Source organism: Columba livia, chromosome 1 (genome assembly GCF_036013475.1).
Source record: "Columba livia isolate bColLiv1 breed racing homer chromosome 1, bColLiv1.pat.W.v2, whole genome shotgun sequence".
NCBI lineage: Eukaryota > Metazoa > Chordata > Aves > Columbiformes > Columbidae > Columba > Columba livia.
Window position 1 is genome coordinate 196,065,687 of NC_088602.1, and position 19,271 is coordinate 196,084,957.

General features: G+C 36.6%; 1 protein-coding gene across 3 annotated transcripts in view; it reads left to right on the top strand.

Annotated features, from left to right (window-relative positions):
• The window catches only part of LRRK2 (leucine rich repeat kinase 2), a 67,170-nt gene that overhangs the window by 3,934 nt on the left and 43,965 nt on the right, over positions 1-19,271 (top strand). The window contains exons 3-13 of one of the 3 annotated variants that reach the window (XM_065049010.1): positions 751-857; positions 1,949-2,037; positions 3,930-4,064; positions 5,724-5,858; positions 9,288-9,419; positions 12,285-12,404; positions 13,587-13,711; positions 14,254-14,333; positions 15,088-15,194; positions 16,846-16,975; positions 17,899-18,023. In XM_065049010.1, coding sequence (XP_064905082.1) covers positions 751-857; positions 1,949-2,037; positions 3,930-4,064; positions 5,724-5,858; positions 9,288-9,419; positions 12,285-12,404; positions 13,587-13,711; positions 14,254-14,333; positions 15,088-15,194; positions 16,846-16,975; positions 17,899-18,023 — 1,285 coding nt within the window. Of the gene's footprint in view, positions 1-750; positions 858-1,948; positions 2,038-3,929; positions 4,065-5,723; positions 5,859-8,117; positions 8,406-9,287; positions 9,420-12,284; positions 12,405-13,586; positions 13,712-14,253; positions 14,334-15,087; positions 15,195-15,750; positions 15,909-16,845; positions 16,976-17,898; positions 18,024-19,271 lie in introns of those variants that run through there. The other 2 variants (XM_021300545.2, XM_021300593.2) reach the window with 2 other exon arrangements.

Below are 19,271 nucleotides of genomic sequence, written 5' to 3' on the forward strand. Positions count from 1 at the left end.
TTCAATCATATCAGCCTACAGGCTTTCTTAAGAGAGCAGATTTCTCCAACACGGAAGACAAAAGAGGAACATTATTCGGTTTTGGCGTTATTCAGAGATGTTTGAAAGTCAAATAATTTGCACAAGGTAGAACAGATATTTATTAAGAACAAATGTATTGGTTTTAGTTCATTCCTTATGATATCAAAACTTTCACTGCCTTTGTTACATTTTGAAACCACACAGTATTGAGGATTGATGGTGAGAGTATGAAATCCATAACATTGTTTAGGGATCTCATCTGCATTTAAAACATTGAGCACCTTTAACAACCTATCCTTTCTCCTTACAATTTGCAATTAAATGGCAAATTATTATGGAAACACCTGTTCTTTACAATAACACTTGACTGCCTGTAGCAGTGCAGAGGTCTTCCCTGGCCCATGATGACATACTGTGGATTATGTCATATTTTGTTCTCTGTCAGCATCTCTTTTAACTATGTGCCCTTTATCCTCAAGCAGTGCTGAAGCACATTGAGCCCAATACACTCCTACAAGCCATGCATTCTTAATCATTAGCATACCTGCTTTACCTATGTCTTTTAACTTTTTATGTTTTTTGTCTTGTCCTGTGTTAATTACTTTTCCCTTATTGATTTAGCTAGATAACTTACAGAACATCTGTCTTCCAAACAGCAAGAATATTAGAAGATAACGTCGAAGTTCGACAGAATATCTGTTCTAAAATAGCTGTATTTTTGTTTTACAGATGGGTTGGTCACTTCTTTGTAAATTAATAGAAATTTGTCCAAGTACTCTACAGAACATAGCTCCTAAGGATGTTGGGAAGGACTGGGAAGTACTGGGTGTTCACCAGTAAGTATTTTGAATGCAAAGAGTCTTCTGGAATGCTTGATTATCCTGGGAGCATATATATACAATGAAATATATTTATATAAATTATTACGTCAGCTTCTGTATGGTTGAAAATTTTTGTGGATTTCTTCAGCCTTCAGAATGGGAGCCTCACACAAACAGGGATCTTGCCTGTGTATGTAAATACCTGATGGAGAAAGTAAAGGAGACTGAGCCAGGCTCTTCTCACTGGCACCCAGTGACGGGACGAGAAGCAATGGGCTAAAAATGCAATACAGGAAATTCCGCTTAAACATTTTAAACCAAACCAAACCAAAACAAAATAAACAAAAAACAAGAACACAAACAAGCAAATAAAAAGCCCAAACAAACAAACAAAAAAAAAAAACAAAAAACTGTTTTGAGATTGATCAAACTCTGGAACAAGTTGCCCAGAGTGGCTGTGAAGTCTCAGGCCTTAGAGGTGTTCAGAAATTGACAGGACATGGCCCTAAGCAATCAGGTGTAGTTGACCCTGCTTTGAGCAGGGCAGTAGAAATAGGAGACCTCCAGAGGTCCTTGCCAATCTGAACTATGCTGGGATTCTGTGATTATCAAGACCTTTTCTTTTAATAAACAGGTGCGGTATTACCTAGATGGTTGTGTTTGTGTGTTCTATCCAGATGTGATCAATTATATCCATAAGCCTAAAGTAGTGAAATCAAGAGGAAGAGTATTTGTCCCACCTAATCTTAGATGTCTAAAAATGCAGTCTGCTGTGCGCCACAACCCTGCTTTCTGTAGAATAACCCCATCCTGAATGAGATTTGTCCCCTATAGAATTAATATACATATAATTAAAAATTAAAGTAAAATTGATAAATTAGGCATCATGAAATGAATGAAGTTTGAAAATAGTTTAAATGCCAACATTCTTTCATTACTAACCATAAACTGAAATAAAACTTTTTTTAAAAAATTAATCTGGAGCTTTTTAAGTTTCTGCTAATTTCTGTAACTATTTTTGGTTTCAAAGTACATGTTTGATAAAATTTTGTGTGTGTTAATATTTCTTTAACCACAACTATTATTTTTTTCTTCTAAATTTCTAGGCAGATTCTTAAAATGCTGACAGTCCACAAAGGAAATATAAATCTCTCAGTAATAGGACTGAAAGCATTAAATCTACTCCTCATGTCAGGTATTGTGTGTTTTACTTCCCTACTTTGTCTAAGCCTTTAAAACACAGAAATGTGGTATAAAGTGTGTGACTGTACATGTCAGGCCTGATTTTCCTCTCTGTTTTACTCCGTAAAGTCCCTTGTCATTTGTATTTGTATACAAAAAAAGTACTGGTTTGCACCTTTTTTACCCAGATAGAAAGGATGCTCCAAATTGCAAGGCTGTGAAGAACATCACTGATTAATTTTGCCAACTTCTTGTTGGCAGAGACACAAATAGTTAAGTAAAATAAGTGTTTTTGCTTACCAAAGTATACATTTGGTGGCATTCTGACTTGCTTCCTTTAGTACTGGTTAGTACTTGCAAAAACAGTAAATAATTTCTGACATTGCTGTTATTGTGCTCTGCAGAGACCTAATCTTACCAGGTCCTGAGGGCTTTTCTCATGATGCTGAGATTCTTGATCTTCTGTTGAAAGTAAAGAGAGAGATTCTGTTAGTTTTGTTCAAGCTGGCATGTAATATTAGCACAAACTATTGTTAGAATAGGAATGTTTCCATTGTTGTTAGCAGGCTTTGGAATCTGCCTTATTTAAAAACTAAGGATTAGACTTGATTTTAGGTAGTTAAAGCTATTCCAGCCCTTCAGGCTTCTAGTGTAGGCAGCAGAGTGAGACAGACATTTTCAGGGGATGGTTCATGGTATTGATTTGTGTTTTATAAGATGAGTTACCTCTTGATCCTGTTTTCCTCTGCCTTTTGATTGTAGAGGTCTGAATGGCTAGCTTAGACTGGGTCCCTAACTTTTTGTCTGATGAAGTTGGGTATTATGGGTCTCATTATAAGGCGTTGCACTATGTGATTAATAATAATAGCAAAATCTGGCTCTTAGTAACTGTAACTAGCAGTTTTCTTTTAATTGTGAGGTATCATAAAGGATCCTAGGCTGTTGACTATATATTCCATAACAGTTTATTCCTGGCTGCTACTTTTCTCAGCAGTTGATTAACCAAACTTAAACTCTCATTTCAGATACCTTACTTCAGAACAATATTGGAAGTTTTACCTTGTCAGAAAAATCTCTTACTATTCTTTGTTTCTATGTGTCTGTAAACTTGAATTGCACTATATCTGGAGCTGTCAGGCCAGTATGAATGCCATATAGAGAGATCTTCTCTTAAAAAAAAAAAAAAAACTAACAAAAACACACCAAAAAAACCCCAGCTTCAGCTGAAACACTGGAGCAGGCATTATGATTTCTATTGTTATTGCTGTAAGCTTGAAAAATGTCATGAATATGGATCTTTTTGCCTACATGTGCTATGGAGAGAATAATATTTTTTTCAGTTTTTTCTTGATGTCACAAGAGCAACAGTGAGATTTTTTTTTTAGTTCAGTTTCAGGCTGAATGAATGGCTGAGAGACTGAGAACTGACATGACACAGATGATCTGATTTCATGGTTCACTGTAGCTGACTGGTACATTTCAAATTCCCTCTTCCTTTTGTCAAGCAGTGTAGTCCTACCCTCTTTCTTCCACCAACCTTACTTCTTAGGGCAACTTTTCAGCTTGCTATGATTGCAAAAAGGTTGGTCTTGATGGGTTAATTTTCTGCCAGTTTAGTGCGTTGAACTGGCTCATTGACAGGTCAGACAATTACCAAAGTAGTGCAAGGTGGGAGTGAGTATAGAGAGGGAAAACTGTCTTGTCAGGAATGTTTTAGAATGTCTCAGTTCTATTTTAAAATACTACCTTGGAGATAACATCCTCATGTGTTACACAAAAATCTGAGTTTGAACCATCAGGGTAAATTTTAAGAACAGTGTTAAAGAATATTGGATTTTAATGGTTAAGTACAGTGCTTCAATAAAAAAACAATCAGTGCAACATGTAATCTCTTCTGCTATGCAGATGTAATTGCTTTTCTGCTCTTGGAGGAAGAGGTGGATGTGTTTTCCTTGGTATTTAATGCCATGCACACCTTCCCTAAAAACGAAGATATCCAGCAACATGGATGTAAAGCATTACACAAACTTTTTGAGAAAGGTATTTATATCTTGTATATCTTAGAAAAACGTGTATGTTGGGAGGGGACTGCAAATGTTTATGTAACTGCAATAAATGAATTCTTGCATCCCAAATTCCATTTTGTGTATTATATCTGTTCTTCAAATGAATTAGCACAAAACAGGTTTTTCAAGCAATATCACAAATTTTCTAAATTAGTGCAATGAATATGAAATTTTTAAAAAATCAAAAGGTCTCTTAATTTCTGATTCTAGAGTTAACTGGAAGGATGGGATTCAACGTTAGCCAGTAACACTGGAACAAAAAGTAGTGGTATTTGATTTTAATTATCAAAAAATGGGGTTGTTTATTTAAAGACTTGAAAATTTTAGAAACTTGTAACAATTCTAAAATAAAGCAAAATGTTTGCACTTTAGAAAAATACGTGATTCTGCTTTTGATCCTGATAATGCTGAAAGATGAGTATGTATCTGTATGGTATTCTTGTGTTTCTGCTAAGAGATTAAGTCACTGTGTACTGAATTTCTGCAAAAATTTTAGGAACGGTGTATGTAATGGCCAGAAATCCCATTGTTGTAGCAGCCTTGCTTTGCACTGAGTTTCTTGCTTTAAAAGAAATACCAAGAAGTCCTAGCACTCCTGCCAGGTCTGCTGTGCTACTTGGCTTCAAAGATAGTCTCCAGTTCTTAGATTTTTTCTTTCTGGCACCATTTAATACTGTTTTTTCTAAGATTTCTGCTCACACGTGTGCCTGGAATTATCTTCTGCGTTCCTCCCCCTCTTCCATTCTCCCTAAATAGTTTTGTCCTGCTCTTTATTCCTCTCAATCCCCAGAAAGGTCTGAGCTTCTTAGATATTCTGTGCATGCTTTTGTTAGAGCCTGATCTTTACAGATGTACAAAGTGCTCCAGGTACAGACCTGCAGCCCTTCTTGATGGCACCGCTAATGTAACAAGTTCCTAGGCTGCCCCTGCCTACTTTTTCAGTTATTGTAATGTGAATGTTTGCCTAGCCTTAACTTGAACCAGATTCAAAAAATGGTTCTGCTTACAAAATTCAAAATGTGTTGTTCTTTCTCAACCTGGATCTGTTTCCTTATCTGGTTCGTTGCACAGCTACGCAGTTATGTCAGCACGAATTACAGGGCGCAGGGATGGAAAAACCTGAAGCCATTATTACAATGAAGATAAGGTATTATTAAAGCATGGCTGTAGTCTTTATAGAAAGAACTCCATTATAAAAAAAAAAAAAGTTGCTGAGAAGTGAAATAAAATCATGGAGTATGTGAAACAGCATTCCATCAAATTGTTTTCATTGTATGTTTAGCCTTTACTTGACTTACATACTGTCTTGGTGAAGAATATCTGAAGTTCATTCAGTGAAAAGGACCAGAAGACTTTTTTAAAAATACTGGTTCATAGGGCAGCATTTAGAAGTCAGAACTCAGTTACATAAAGTGTAGGCTAGAAAAAGTGCCTTTAAAGTAGCTAAAAAACTAGCTCAGTTATAGTAAAAGGAGTTGTAACTATGGAAGATTGCAGGGATGGAGAGTACTTCTGTGAAACTTAGAAAATAAAAATAAGAAAACTTTATAAAAACAGTTGTCTTTCTCATGTTGTACCAGGATATGAACTATTTCCTCAAAACATATTTTATCTCTCTTGCTTTTTAATTTAGTTCCAGAAGAGCAGCTGACTGAATTTGTTGAGAGCAAAGATCATATGATCATACTGAAAGTGTTTAAAGAGTTTCCAGCGAAAGAAGAGGTGATTCTTCCAGCACTTTATTCATTACATTCTTTAGCTGGTCCATGTAAGTGCATTATTGGAAGTTTTTTCAATTCCTCATCTCCCATAGTGTGCATCAGCTCACCTCAATTTTTGGTAATCTTTCAGTAATTGTAAAAAATCAGTGAGAACTGTTTGGGAGTTGCCGTACAAATCACTTCTCTGTTTTTCTTTGGGAAATACTGATTTGTAATTTTTTCATGGGAAGTGTTCATATAGAGGCATTCTGATAAAGCTGAACTGTCTCATAAAGAACAGAGACTTTCTTCTGCTTGGAGTAAGTGATAATGAAGATGCTAATCATGGTTTTAGAGGTCAGAGTTTCAAGACCCTGCCATGTCTTTTGCTAATGTTTGACAAATAAGATATATTTATTGACTAAATAAATCTTCAGAGAGTTTAGGTAGCAGGTAAAGAACACCGTTGGCGGAGGCTGTTCCACAATGGGAAGATCACCCACACAAATCCAATGGCTAAGGCTGAGAAAAGGTATCTGGGCCCCGTCACCCCTGTCTGATCGGTCAGTGAGGAGCATTTGTAGCACGGCACATGTTATAGGAGTCTTACAGTGTCCTTGGGTGTTGTACAACAAGACTGGAAGAAAATGTCTTCATTATGTCTTGTCTTCTTACAACAGCTGTCCCTGTTGTGGGCAAAACCAGGTCCTGAGAAATGTGCTTCATGTTTTGTGTCAGTGTGTTGACAGCAATTTGATCTTATTGATACAGAATCAGCTCTTGTCAGCTTTCTGCTGGTAATTGCAGTTCTGGCAAGCATAGAGCAGTGTCCTGCTCCCCAGGCCTTCTGTGAGGTACAGAATGTTGTACTTTTGCAGACGTGTTTCCTCACAAAGCCTTGCTCATCCATCCTGTCTGGCTCTATGGGGACGGTGCTGACCCCATGTGTGCCCCAAAACAAGGACTAGAATATCCAACATTTAATCAGGCTTCAAGCTAATTAATTTCTGTTTCTCAGCTCTTCCAGTTCATGTTTAAATAGTTAAATATTCCTTTAGCCGGAAGTAATTTTACCCTAGCCCAGAAGTTACAGCCATTTTCTAAGGAAGAGTATGCCAGATTTTAAGGGCTTTTTAAAATAGTATGAAGCATAACAAGAGAAGGGCATGACAAAGACCTGCTCCGAACTATGTATTAATATTTATTTGGGGGTTATCTCTCTAATTTCTGATATGAAAGATTGAAAATAGTGAGAGAAACAGATAGCTTGCAAATGAGCATGCAAAGCTAGGCTACTTTTGCCAGCATTCAAACTCTTGATCTGTGTCATCCCACAATACCAGCAAGAAAATGTATTCCTGTAAGGCCACCGTGAAGAAAATAATCCACTTTTAAGTCCACACTCTAGCTTATCTAGTAGTAAAATGTTTCTCTCTCCATGCCATGAAGTTCAAGCGTCTATTCCAAATTATTTACATCAAGGATTTGTACCTCACTGTGCCTTCTTTCACTAATACAGATGTAGACTTCGTTCCAGCTTACATGTCATAAGAAACTGAAGGGTGAGAGTTTATTGCAATGTGGTACAAGAACTCTTTTAAATCTCGTTACTTCAGTGGAATAAGAAAATGCTTTGCTGCTGACTGTCCTCCAAAGTTCATAGGACCATGATGGGTCACAGCACGTTCACCATCTAAATGGTGTTAGTAGTCACAGGCAGCCATCCAGGCTTCTCCTGCGTTTGATGGGAGGAAACAGGCACCTCGAGAGGAAATTTAGCTACCCCTGCGAGAGGTATCTGTTACAGGTGGGACCAGTCACCATACAGAGTGCTCAGATCTCTTCATCACTTGTGAGAACCTAGATGACCAAGTTTTGGTGGTGAAGATTAAATGAGGACCATTCCACCTCCTTTTGTCAACTTGTTGTGGGAAATAGTAGCTCCCTGCAAATGTACCATTGCTTGGTTCTTGCAGAGTAAACATGCAGTTAATTATTCTCTCTCTGTAGTAAACAATTTTAGAATCTTCTGAGTGTTTTAATATGTTTATAGTTGTCACGTGTGAAATGATAACTTACTGTGAAGTGATGTGATTTTGTGGAACATACCTTTAAAAAGGTGTTTTCAGTTGAGAATGACATTAATAAATTGCTGTCACCTTAAAGCATTGTGAAAGGTACCTTCCTTCACTATTAAACAGAATGCTTCAGAAATGCTTCCCACTCAGAGCTTGCTTTTTCGATTTACAGAGTATCATTATTTAATATTCAGATATATTATTGTGAAGATATCCCACAGTTCTAAAAAAATAATTATCTTCAATAATACAGTTGTTAATATGCCTTTTATGTTTTAAACAGGAAAATGAAGCTGTTGAAAGAATAAGTAAAAAAGTTCATATACCTCAGCAGAATAATGCTAATTCCCTTGGAGGGATTTTGTCAAAGATTTTTTGGGTTCATATTCTGTCTCATACCCTGAATAGACATACTACAAGGATGCTTTTGTATGCTGGTTTTTAACTGCCATCATGCTATTTTGTCTGAAATTACTGCATGTGGGATTGCTCTGTCCTCAGTAGGAGGGGACGCATCCTGTCTTTGTACTGGCTCATGTGAGTGTCCCGTTTGTTTTTGTACCTGGCCTGCATAAGCAACAGTAAATAGGGTGAGGGTAGCCCAGCACTGGCACATGTTGCCCAGAGGGGCTGTGGAATCTCCAACCTTGGAGATACTCAGAAGCCATCTGGCCATAGTCCTGGGCAGCCAGGCCTAGTTGGTCCTGCTTGAGCAGGGGGTTGGCCCAGGTGACCTCCAGAGCTGCCTTCCAGCACCAGCCATTCTGTGAAATATGGAATTTGCGATGAATTTCAAAATATTGCAGGAGCATTAGATGAACATTACTGTAGCCTCAGTACACAGTAGATGTATGGTAGAACTAATATAAAAGAAAATAATAACTTGCTAACTTCTGCCTAAAAAGGAAGGAACACTTAGAAAAATGTGATTAAATCAATTGAATTCCATTATTAGCTAAAAACATTTCTAAATCGTTTCTTAATTGTATGTCTCTGGGAATATTACTGAAATACTGCAAAATGTTTGCCCGATCGCAGTCATTGTCATAAACACCATTTATAAGGTTCAATTAATATTTATAAAACAATTTGTTCAGCTTTAAGAAAAATGTTACATAAGAATAGTTTGTGAGGAAGTGTCTTTTACATGGCCTGTTACAAAATGGAACAAATCCATGAATGTTAATATAGGCTCTGAACTTAATTAATTATTTCCAGGTGTCGGTAGTTGTTAGTGTCTTCTATGACAATACCAACAAAAAATTGCCACCTTGCTCTCGAGTTGCAAGGCAAAAACTGAAACATAGGCTCAGTTTTCTAAGTAAATTTATTTAAATAAAGTCTGAAGTGGAACAAGTTTGTTTGTTTGTTTGTTTGTTTGCTTTTTCTTAAGAAGCGATTTTTGTTTTCTTTCTTTAGCCAGCAATGTTGAAGTGCTCATGTCTGGAAATGTTCGCTGCTACAATGTTATAGTGGAAATGATGCAAAGCTTCCCGAATAGTGAAACAGTTCAGGAAGTGAGTTGCTGTTTGTTGCATAAGCTCACAGTGGGTAAGTTCCCAAAGTTGCTTACAGTCAGCTTGCTTTGACTCTGTAAGAGCTGGACTTAAATGACAGCAACTGTTACAGGCAAGGAGAGAACTACTATCGCAGTTACTCCTCAGAGGTGTGTAGTTCCATGTCTCTAATGGTGTAAACATACTGAGGGAACACTGACCGCAGTGAATATGGTGTCCTTCTGTGTTAAACATCAGTGACAATGACAGAAGCTGCCATAAAATACTAGAGTGGGGCAAAAAAATGAGACAAAAGAGTGGGAGAAGCACAAGATGAGAATGGGAAATAGTAAATCCTATTCTATATAAAGTTACTATGGAGAGGGAGAAAATTTCTTCTAGATTATTTCCATGAAGTGACAGTGCAGAATGTGTGAGAAACAACTGGTGCTAGAGGATTACCTGAGAGGTATTCTCCAAGGCTGTGTTTTAACTCCTTGCAATGCATTTACCTTTAGAGATCTGTGCTGCATTTCTGCCCAGCTGTGGTGCCGGTCCTGGGCCCCATTGTGCTGCAGCAGTGAAAGAACCACTGGTTCCTGGACCTCCCTTGCCTTGGGAAACAGTAGTTTATCTGGGCTAACGTGGGCTAGTGACACATCAAGAGAAATGATGGCAATGTTGAAAAGGGATTTATTGTGCCTCTAAGCAGCTCTGTGCTCTCTCTTGCCACTATAATAAGCTGATGTGAGCTGTTACAAGGACAATGTAATTGGAAGTTCAAATGAAAATAAATACGATTTTCCCCCTGCTGTATAGAAAAAGACTGTAAATAGCTGCCTGAGGAGCTCACACTTCATGATCAGCCAAGGTCTTCCTTGTGAATTAGACTTCCCAATTCTTGCAGGTGGTGGCCTGAAGCTACTGCAGATGTTGGTAACTGTGCATGACTCCCCTTAATCAAGTCAGTCCCATCCTTTCACCATCTGTTTCTGCTTCTTCATGCAGATATTGTAGAAAATACAGATCAAACTTGAGTGCAATCTAGAGCAACTTCCAGTTCCCCTTCAGAAAGCCAAATAAAAATTTCAAGAAAATGTGGTGGCCACTGAAGTATTTACAGTTTTTTGGCAAGAGGTGACGTTACCCTTGAACAGTTTCCTGTGCAAGGCTAGCTGAAGATAGGCAGGGAAGCCCAGCACTTGTGGGGACACAGCAACTCTGTTGACATGCCTTAATCTTGCCCTAAGCGTGACCAGCCTGGTTTCAGTCACACATTTGTCATGCGTTTGTGCTGACTAACAAGTAATAGTGGCAGTAAAGGAGCCATGAGATCATTTCTTCTTTCAGCATAACAGATGTCCTTCATCTTGTTAAGAAGCCACTTCAGGAGAGTTATGGGAAGAGGTGTCCACAGCACCACACAGTTAGGGAAACAGATGTGAAGTTGCTACGTGCTCCTAGAAATAGTCTGGAAGATTTCCATGTAGCCAGTGTGGCTTCCCAAGTTATTCTGATGGACACTGTCTTCACATGTTCGCTGGCAGTGAAATCATAAAGTCAGCATCTCCTGCCTTCCAAAGTCACCATCATGTGTTCTTGCTAGTCTGGTAATGACTGTCCCAGATTTGACTGTCATTGGAATTTTAACTGACTGATACCTGTTTGGCCAGACACAAACCAACATAATTACTCATTACATAGCCTAACATCATTAATTTATGTGTGGTAAGTAATGTATTTACATGAATATACTATTTACATTAAAATATGATAAGAAAGAGCAATGCTGATATAACATGACCACACTACTACAGAGTAAGAAAAAAATACTGTTTCCAGTTCACTTGTAATAGGTTTTAAGGCCAGGGTTTTAGAATGGTGAATATGGAAAGGACTTGCCTTAAAGTCTGTTCTTTAGCATTCTGTTAACTTGGTCTAATCGAAGCAAATTATAAAACATTGGGAGAGGTGCTTAGTTCCCAGAGAAAAGCCTAGATGTTGATGGTAGTCAGCACCTATAGGGCTCTGGACCAGACCTAAGGGAAGGAAATTAGGTTAGCTTTTCTGCTGTAATTATAGTTTTTAATGCTCAAATATGGGAGACTTCTTGATTTCATACATGATCTTTCACACCTTATCTGAAAGGTCTGAGAAACACCGATAGATTTTAATTTGGCTTTTTATGTTGCTAGTGTAATTCTCATTTTTACTAATCAAGAATTAAACAAAATTGGATACCAATAGAGAAACCACAGCTATCAAACTCTATTTTACAAAGAGAATGTTGCTGAATTATTTTATGCATTGTACTTATTTTTACAACAAATGGGGAAGTTCTTTTCATTTGCTTGCTTTTTGCAGAATTCCTTATATCCAGCCTCTAATATAAAATACAGTACAGCCTATGATAAAAGCTATGTTTTAAATACATTTATCATCAAAGCGTAATTCTTTCTGCTATTGCAGAGTGTATGTGTTCTGTATTTATAATGCTGACCTTGATCTACTCAATGAGGAGGGCCAAAACAGAGTGCAAAACAGGGTTACACCATTTTCTTGATAGGATAAATCAAAACATTGCAGGAATTCAAGACCGGGACTTCATTTGCTTCCTGGCAGGAAGTCTGCAAGTGATACACTGACTGTATTTTTCTAATTTTGATGACAATGTGCACTTCTTTTTGCATTAAACCTCAGTCTTTTGTAAAAAAAACACAAAGGACCTAGACCCCCACTGTTTTTTATCCTTGACCTCTCTATTCCATAAATAAAACATTGTTGTGTCATGCTCTATAATAAGAAATCCAATGTTTGCTACAGACAAAGTTTGTGTGTTGTGTGCTGAGAAATTTATGTTAAATGTGTATAAAACTCTACATATATGTTTATATTCATTTAATATCTTCTTTATTTTCAGGAAATTTTTTCAATATCCTTGTATTACATAAGGTTCCAGAAGTCATTGTGAAGGCTGTTAAAACATATCCTGAAAATGCAAAGTTACAAGCTGCAGGTCTCAGTTGTTTAGCTCTTCTGAGTAAGTAAATTCCTTTCTAATTGCATAAATAAATTACATCATTTATCTGTCCACTTTTTAATTTTTTTGTACCAGTGATTTCCTGTAATCGTTTCAAACTCCATTTCTTCAACCTGAAAGCCTCAGGTGGGATCACTTTGACAGAGCTGGATTTCCTGCATGCTCACAGTTTGTTGTTTGACTGTGACATGGCTGTGTCCAAACCATGTGCCCGACATCCTCACCGTGTTCAGAGCTGGTAAATTATGTTGGCAGATCTTATCAAAGCAACCTGTTTATCCGTAGGCAAATATTGGATAATGCCTAATTAGGGTAAAATCTCTAGAGATAACAGCACTTCTTTGATGCAGTGTTTGCTATGTGTGACAGTACTCATTACATTGTGGCAGTTGATAGCAGCATCAAATCAGTGCTTGTGCTTGAGTTCTGAAATCAATTAAAAAATGTAAACTTTTCCTTGAGTACACTCTAGTTATTATTTTGAAACAGAAGTTAGTTAGCTAGGGGCAAAAAGACAAATATCTGATCCTCTTAATTTTTGCGTTATTGTTCCGCACAAAAGCCAGTAGAAATGCTGTTTAAGAGTCCCCAAAATAGTAAAGTTTAGAAATCAGTATAAACTCCAGTAAGCTTCAACTATTATGGTCATAATATGACCATACATACATTTTTTTGATAACTTTTTTTTTTCCTTAAATGCTGAAAAATCACAGGTATTAAGTGATTTCTTTTAAGTTCTGTTGCACTTTCTGGAACCAGATATTTCTCTCTTAGCAACTGCAATTTGCACTTTGGTTTTTTAATGGCACTGCTTCAGAGTGTAGATGGCTCTGTGATAAGTGGTTACATGCAAATGTATCAGTTACATTTTATATCTGTTGTATTCTGTATGTAAATACACAACAAAAAAAGGGATGTGCAGTCTTTTCAGAGCCTGAGCATTGACTGATCTGTAACCATGTATCTAATTTACTACACTATAATGAAGGGGTTTAGTCCCTTTATAACCTTAAAGGCATTTTTAAAATGTGTCATAGAGTTTATGTTAGAAGACTTCTCTGTCCCCTGAAAAGGCTAACGCTCCCAGAGGCAGTGTGACCACCTTCATGACTACAGGAAGGTAAAGACATCATTGTTTTGTTTTCACAATCAGAATTTATTGTGAATATTTTTTATTTCAAGCTGAAACAATATTCTTAAACCGCGACTTAGAGGAAAGAAAAGAAGAGGAGGAGGAAGAAAAATTATGCTGGTTGGAAGCGTGTTACAGAGCATTAGAATTACACCGAAAAAACACAGATGTGCTGGTGAGAATTTCTGGATGACAGGGGTATGGAAAGACTGCATTATGCATTAAATAAAATGTTTAGCGACATCATTTTCTCCTGTACATCCTCAGGCAAACAAGGCCTTAAGGACTGGATTAGATTTAGAATAATCTTAAGCTTTCTTATCTTTATTCACCTCCACTGGTTTCAGTTACTTTTTTGGATCAAATGTGGGTAGTTGAGACTTGTTACCTGAAACTTTGGCCATCCAAAGATTTTTGTTTACTTAGCTCCTCTGTATACAGCAGCAAAACACAGGCCCATCAAGAGCAGAATTAATCTCGGCCTAAAATAGGTGTCAAAATGCAAATCAAATGAGATCATGGCACATGTTTGTAACTCAGACCTATCCCTGCTATAAAGAATGTGGCAGTCCACACTTTGTTGTATTTCTACACAAAGCACCTTGTATCTTTGTCATGAACTGAAAAACAGTCGAACTATTTAAATTTTTCTTATGTTTTTTATATTCTCAAGGCATATTGTCTTAATTCTTTTGTCTCCTCTTGGTTTATATTTAGGAGGCTGCATGCTGGGCTTTGAAAAATCTGTTTCTGTATCAACGCAACCTTCATGAGAAGATTGGAGATGGAAATAATCAGTCAGTGTTAATATCTTGAACTGCATTTTTGGAAATGGAAAAAATGGAAGCCTACTATTAGGGCATTTGGGGTCTCATGTTTCGATTATTTTTTATTTTTATCTCTTGTTTTCTAAAACATGATGAAATGTGTGGTAACCAACACCACTCAGGAAAGTTTCTTTCTTGAAAAGTGTGCTAACCTTGACTGGCAAAATTGCTAGTGTTTTAATAAAGAGTCAGAACACAGTCTAATGGGGCTATTTTTTACAGTTCACAAGGAATTTCTTCTTTACTTGCAACAAGGATAGAGAGGATGAAAGAATGTAAGAGTAGGGGAAATTGAGACAATTAAGATAGCTACTACATAAGTAGCATGGTAGAGCAGTGCTCATTTTCCCACAACACAGATGAAAGGGCATAGTAGAGGGGGTGCTGCCTCATCAGGGAGAATCCAGGCATGCATAAAACATACTTTCATTTTGCTTAAACTATTTCTCAGAGTCATTCAAATTTTAGTAAGCCTGTTTCATACCCCTTTCTGGACCTCAAGTCACTTGGAAAGCATGGTTCAAACTGAATTCAGTGATATTCAGAGCAGGCTAAATATACGTAGTTTGCAAAGGGCTTTCAGTCAGCTGTTGCTCTGGAAACATATTAGAAGCCAGGTGCAATCATCTGAAAATTTCATTATGTTGCTTAATAACTTTTTAGGAAACTGAACTACAATTACAAAGTAACTGCTGTAATAAGGTCATTTGTCTCTCTGTGAAAGGTTCCCAATAGACAGGGCAGTGATGCTCTCCATGCTGATGCACTCCTCTTCAAAAGAAGTGTTTCAGGCAGCTGCTAGTACCTTGGCAATTTTGTCACAACAAAGTGGTAAGAGCATTCAATTATCTTTTCTTTCTAATTCAGCAGAAAGTTTTTGCTTTAATATTAAAGAATATTTAGTGTACTGCTGTCTGAACAGAGTGATTAGAATATTATGCAGTTGTGTTTAGTAGGAAGTTTATTCCTTGCTTTGAAAAAGCTATTGTTGGCTCATGTCAAAGAGAGTATGTGGAAGCAAAGAGTTCATTGCCAGTTTATGTGTTGCAATTGCTATTTTTTAAAGCAGGGAACATGAAAAGAGTGTGTTCTCTTTGTATACTTGATTAAACATTTGTCACATGTTTGAATTTCATCAAGAGCAGCATTTGTTGAAAATCATGTGAACAGGGATTACAGCCCAACAGATACCATGTTCTTGCTTAACACAGGGGATCTGAGCAGGCCTGTTGACTTCAGTGAATCCAGTCGTGTAGAAATTTAAGCATGTGCGTAACAGTTTTCAAGATTATATTAGTCCTGACTGTGTCCCTAACATGGTTTCCTAACTTTTTTCAGTTTGCAGGCCCCCTCAAAATTTTTCAGTGGAGATGTGGAGCCACGTGTAGAGTATTTAAGCCTACTGACATTTGGCCTGCTTTTATTAGATATCTTTCCCAGAACCCTTTGAAATGGTTATGGACCTCAAGTGGTTTGTAGACTGCCCATTGAAAACCACTGGCTAGATAGGAAGATAAAGACTAGCAGATAATTCCTGTTCTCTAGGTGAGAAAGCATTGTTTTATCACTAGGTTACTGAGCCATCCAAGCACATAAAACCTAGCAATGAAAAGGTTTTGTAGTTATTTATGAGATAAATATATATCTATATTAAAAAAAATAAGATCTCATAAATGTATGCATACTGTTATCATATATTATACCAGGTACTTTGGTAACATGTTACTGCCAAGTGGGCTTCTGAATCCTATTAGAAATCTAAAGCAAATTTTTATTTTGCCTTTTTTCCCTTCTTTTTTCCCCTAAATGAATGTGCTTACACCAGAAATTATAGACAGAAATAAGCTTGATAAAACCCTCTCATAATGCAATATTGCTTCAATTAACCATTTGAAATGGATATACTGAACTGGGAAAGACAAGAATTGGTGGTAGTTACTATGATAATGTAGAATATTTTTATAGTGTTCTAATCTGTATTGGTTATAGTTATAGCTACAACGTGTGCTTGGGTATTGAATTTTTAAAATATTAAATAACAAAGTAAATAGAGTGAACAAATATTTCATTTTTAAAGCATTGTTTTGGGAGGTAGAAGGTTTTTTGAAAGTTCTAAATTCTTGCTTTCCTACATGAACACAGAATGCAGTTAATAGGAGAATTTGTTTAAGAATAAACAATTTTGAAAATAAAAATAAAGCTGTACATTTTTCTTCCCTTAAGTTAACTTTATATATGTACAAATAGCAGATGTGTTTAAACTTATTAGGCATTCAGGAATTAAGATGCTTTTGATTAAGCTATGTAAATAAAAGTCACCTCCAGCTCAACTTGTTTCCCATTCTAATTTATACTTCTATAAATATTGTATTTGGTGAGAAAAAATATTGAAAAAGGGGAAAAAGTTAGCAGGTCTGTTGGTTTTGAGACCTAGTCATGATGAGAGATTTACTTATAGGATGCTTGCTGTTTTGTGTTGTAGTAAATATTAGGAAGACGCTTTTGGCTAAAGGAATGCACATGAATGTTTTGGACATAATGAGGAAACATCCACATTGTCCTGAAGTAGCTGAAAGTGCCTGCAGGATTCTGAATCATGTTTTTGAAGGAAGGTAATATACTTAGAAATACATGGCCACTTCCAAAGTGAAGGTTGGTGAGATTCAGTGCTGTAAGTGATTACGTTTAAATTGGTGACTGTTTCACTGACAGCCCTCTTCAAGACATTGAATTTTTTAAGCCATGTAGCCGCATGCCTGGGTGGGTGTATAGGGAGCTGCAGGTTCTTCCCTTCGTGGTTCTCAAGCAGTGAGGTTTGAATAAACTGTCGCTAGGTGGTCTCCCCTCCTGTTAGCCACACTGAGTTCCAGTGAGAGCTAAGATATTTCACACAATATATTATTTAAATAACATTTTGTTAATATTACTTTTGTGTTGGCTTTTGCAAATGCTCTAGAACATGACTGGAAAATCAATCATGTGACTCATAAATACTGGTATACAGGATGGGAACGTGATTCTAAGTGAGTTAGTGGCCTTTGGCTACTGTCATTTCTAGGAGTACTAATGACATTGAGATTTTTTTTTCTTCAAGATTAGAACATGACATGACTGATACTTTTCTGTTTATTCTACAAGTATCTGTCAGTTTATCAGTACTTTAGGACAGTTGTGGAGCACTAAATTAAGGAAGATGTGTCTTCTCACATATCTAGGCTGGAATCAAAGTGAAATACGTGAATCCACCGTTCATCCTGAATGAAATACTGTACTCTCTGTGGATCATTGTTCTGGACTGAATTGAAAATTACCTCTCAGTAGCCTAGAATGGAATTAGTTACATGGACTGAATTCATGGAATTATTATGAAAAAAATATATTTACTATGATGAAGAAAAGTGCCATAGATTGATTTATATTTCTTAGCGCAAACCAGATTTACAGTGTGTTGTCACACTGTGTTAATTAAGGAAGGAAATGCATGTAAAATTCACAAATGCATTCTTTTTATTTATATTATAAACAATATTTTCAGTTTTCCTCATCTGGATACAATGACAGTAGCTGCATCAGAAGTTGTAAAAGCCATGAGGAAACATGAAAAATCACTCTCTGTACAACTGGAAGCACTTCGAGTTCTTTTACACTTTATGATGCCTGGTAAGTCATCTAAAAATATAAACAGCGTAGCATCATACGCCAAATCAGAAAACAGGATTAGATAGCTGGGGTTTAGCCTTTCTTATGTAATGAGACAACCTTTAACGGGATTTCAGAAAATTTACTGGAAACATAGCAGAGAGCAGCTGTTACTCTTTAAGAACATACAAGGTGGAGGAAAACTTTTGAGGTAGTGAATATAACAGACCAAAATTATCCCTCTAATTTCCTCTCTACTTTATCAGTGAAGAGTTAGCTCCATTACATCTAACAAATTCAGGGAATGAGTGTGGAGCTATTGTTGTGATTGTGTATTTTCATCATAGATATCCTTTAAGTGAGAGCCAACAGTGATAATGACATCAACATTATTGTACCACAAAATGTGGTTGTTTTAATAGTATGTCTTGGAAGGAACGTAGAAACCGGATGTCTGACACCAAAAAAAATAAAATAAAAAATAGTGATTTGAAGATATTAAATATACTATTATATATTATTTTCTACAGAAAAGAAGACAAACTGACCATCTTAGAAATTCCTTTGGAAAAAAAAAGTCCTTAAAGACAAGCTATGGCAAGAAAAATAGGTTTCTCATTAGTTCTATACCTTTAATAGAATTTGGGGAAAGTTTTAACTGTTATCAGTTTACTACTGTATATCCTGTTTCTTTGCTCTGATATTAAGTGTGAGAGTATAGACACAGAGTACTGATATTTTTTCAGAACAACTTTTTGCAAGTGTCTCTCAGCAGCTGTAGTTGAACATTTACAAAACAAATAACTCTGAAACTAGCAACTTGACTAATACGCAGACTGATTGCAGGGTTTCCATTTCCTTCTATTCTCTGAATTATAATCCTAATACTTTTTTTTTTTTTTTCAATAAGCAGCAGAATTAACATTGATATATGTATTTTATCATGTAGGCATGACATTTTTTTTTGCCAGTGTCCTGGAAGTGAGGCCCTTCTAAAGCATAATCAAACAAAGAGAATGCCAACTGGCTGTTGGAACTTGCAGGCTCCTTAAAGAATAAAAAGTATTTCATGGGGAAAATAGTAACTGGAACAAGTATGAATGCTTGAAGTGACTTCTAAAGGATTTCTGGGTACTTTCTGTAGTGCCACTTGACTGCGAGTGCCAATATCTACAAGAAAAGCAAATCTGAAAGACTTTCTCTGTTCTTTTATTTGCATTCACCTTTCACTTACATCATCTGTGGGTAAATTTTGGCCTATGATGTACT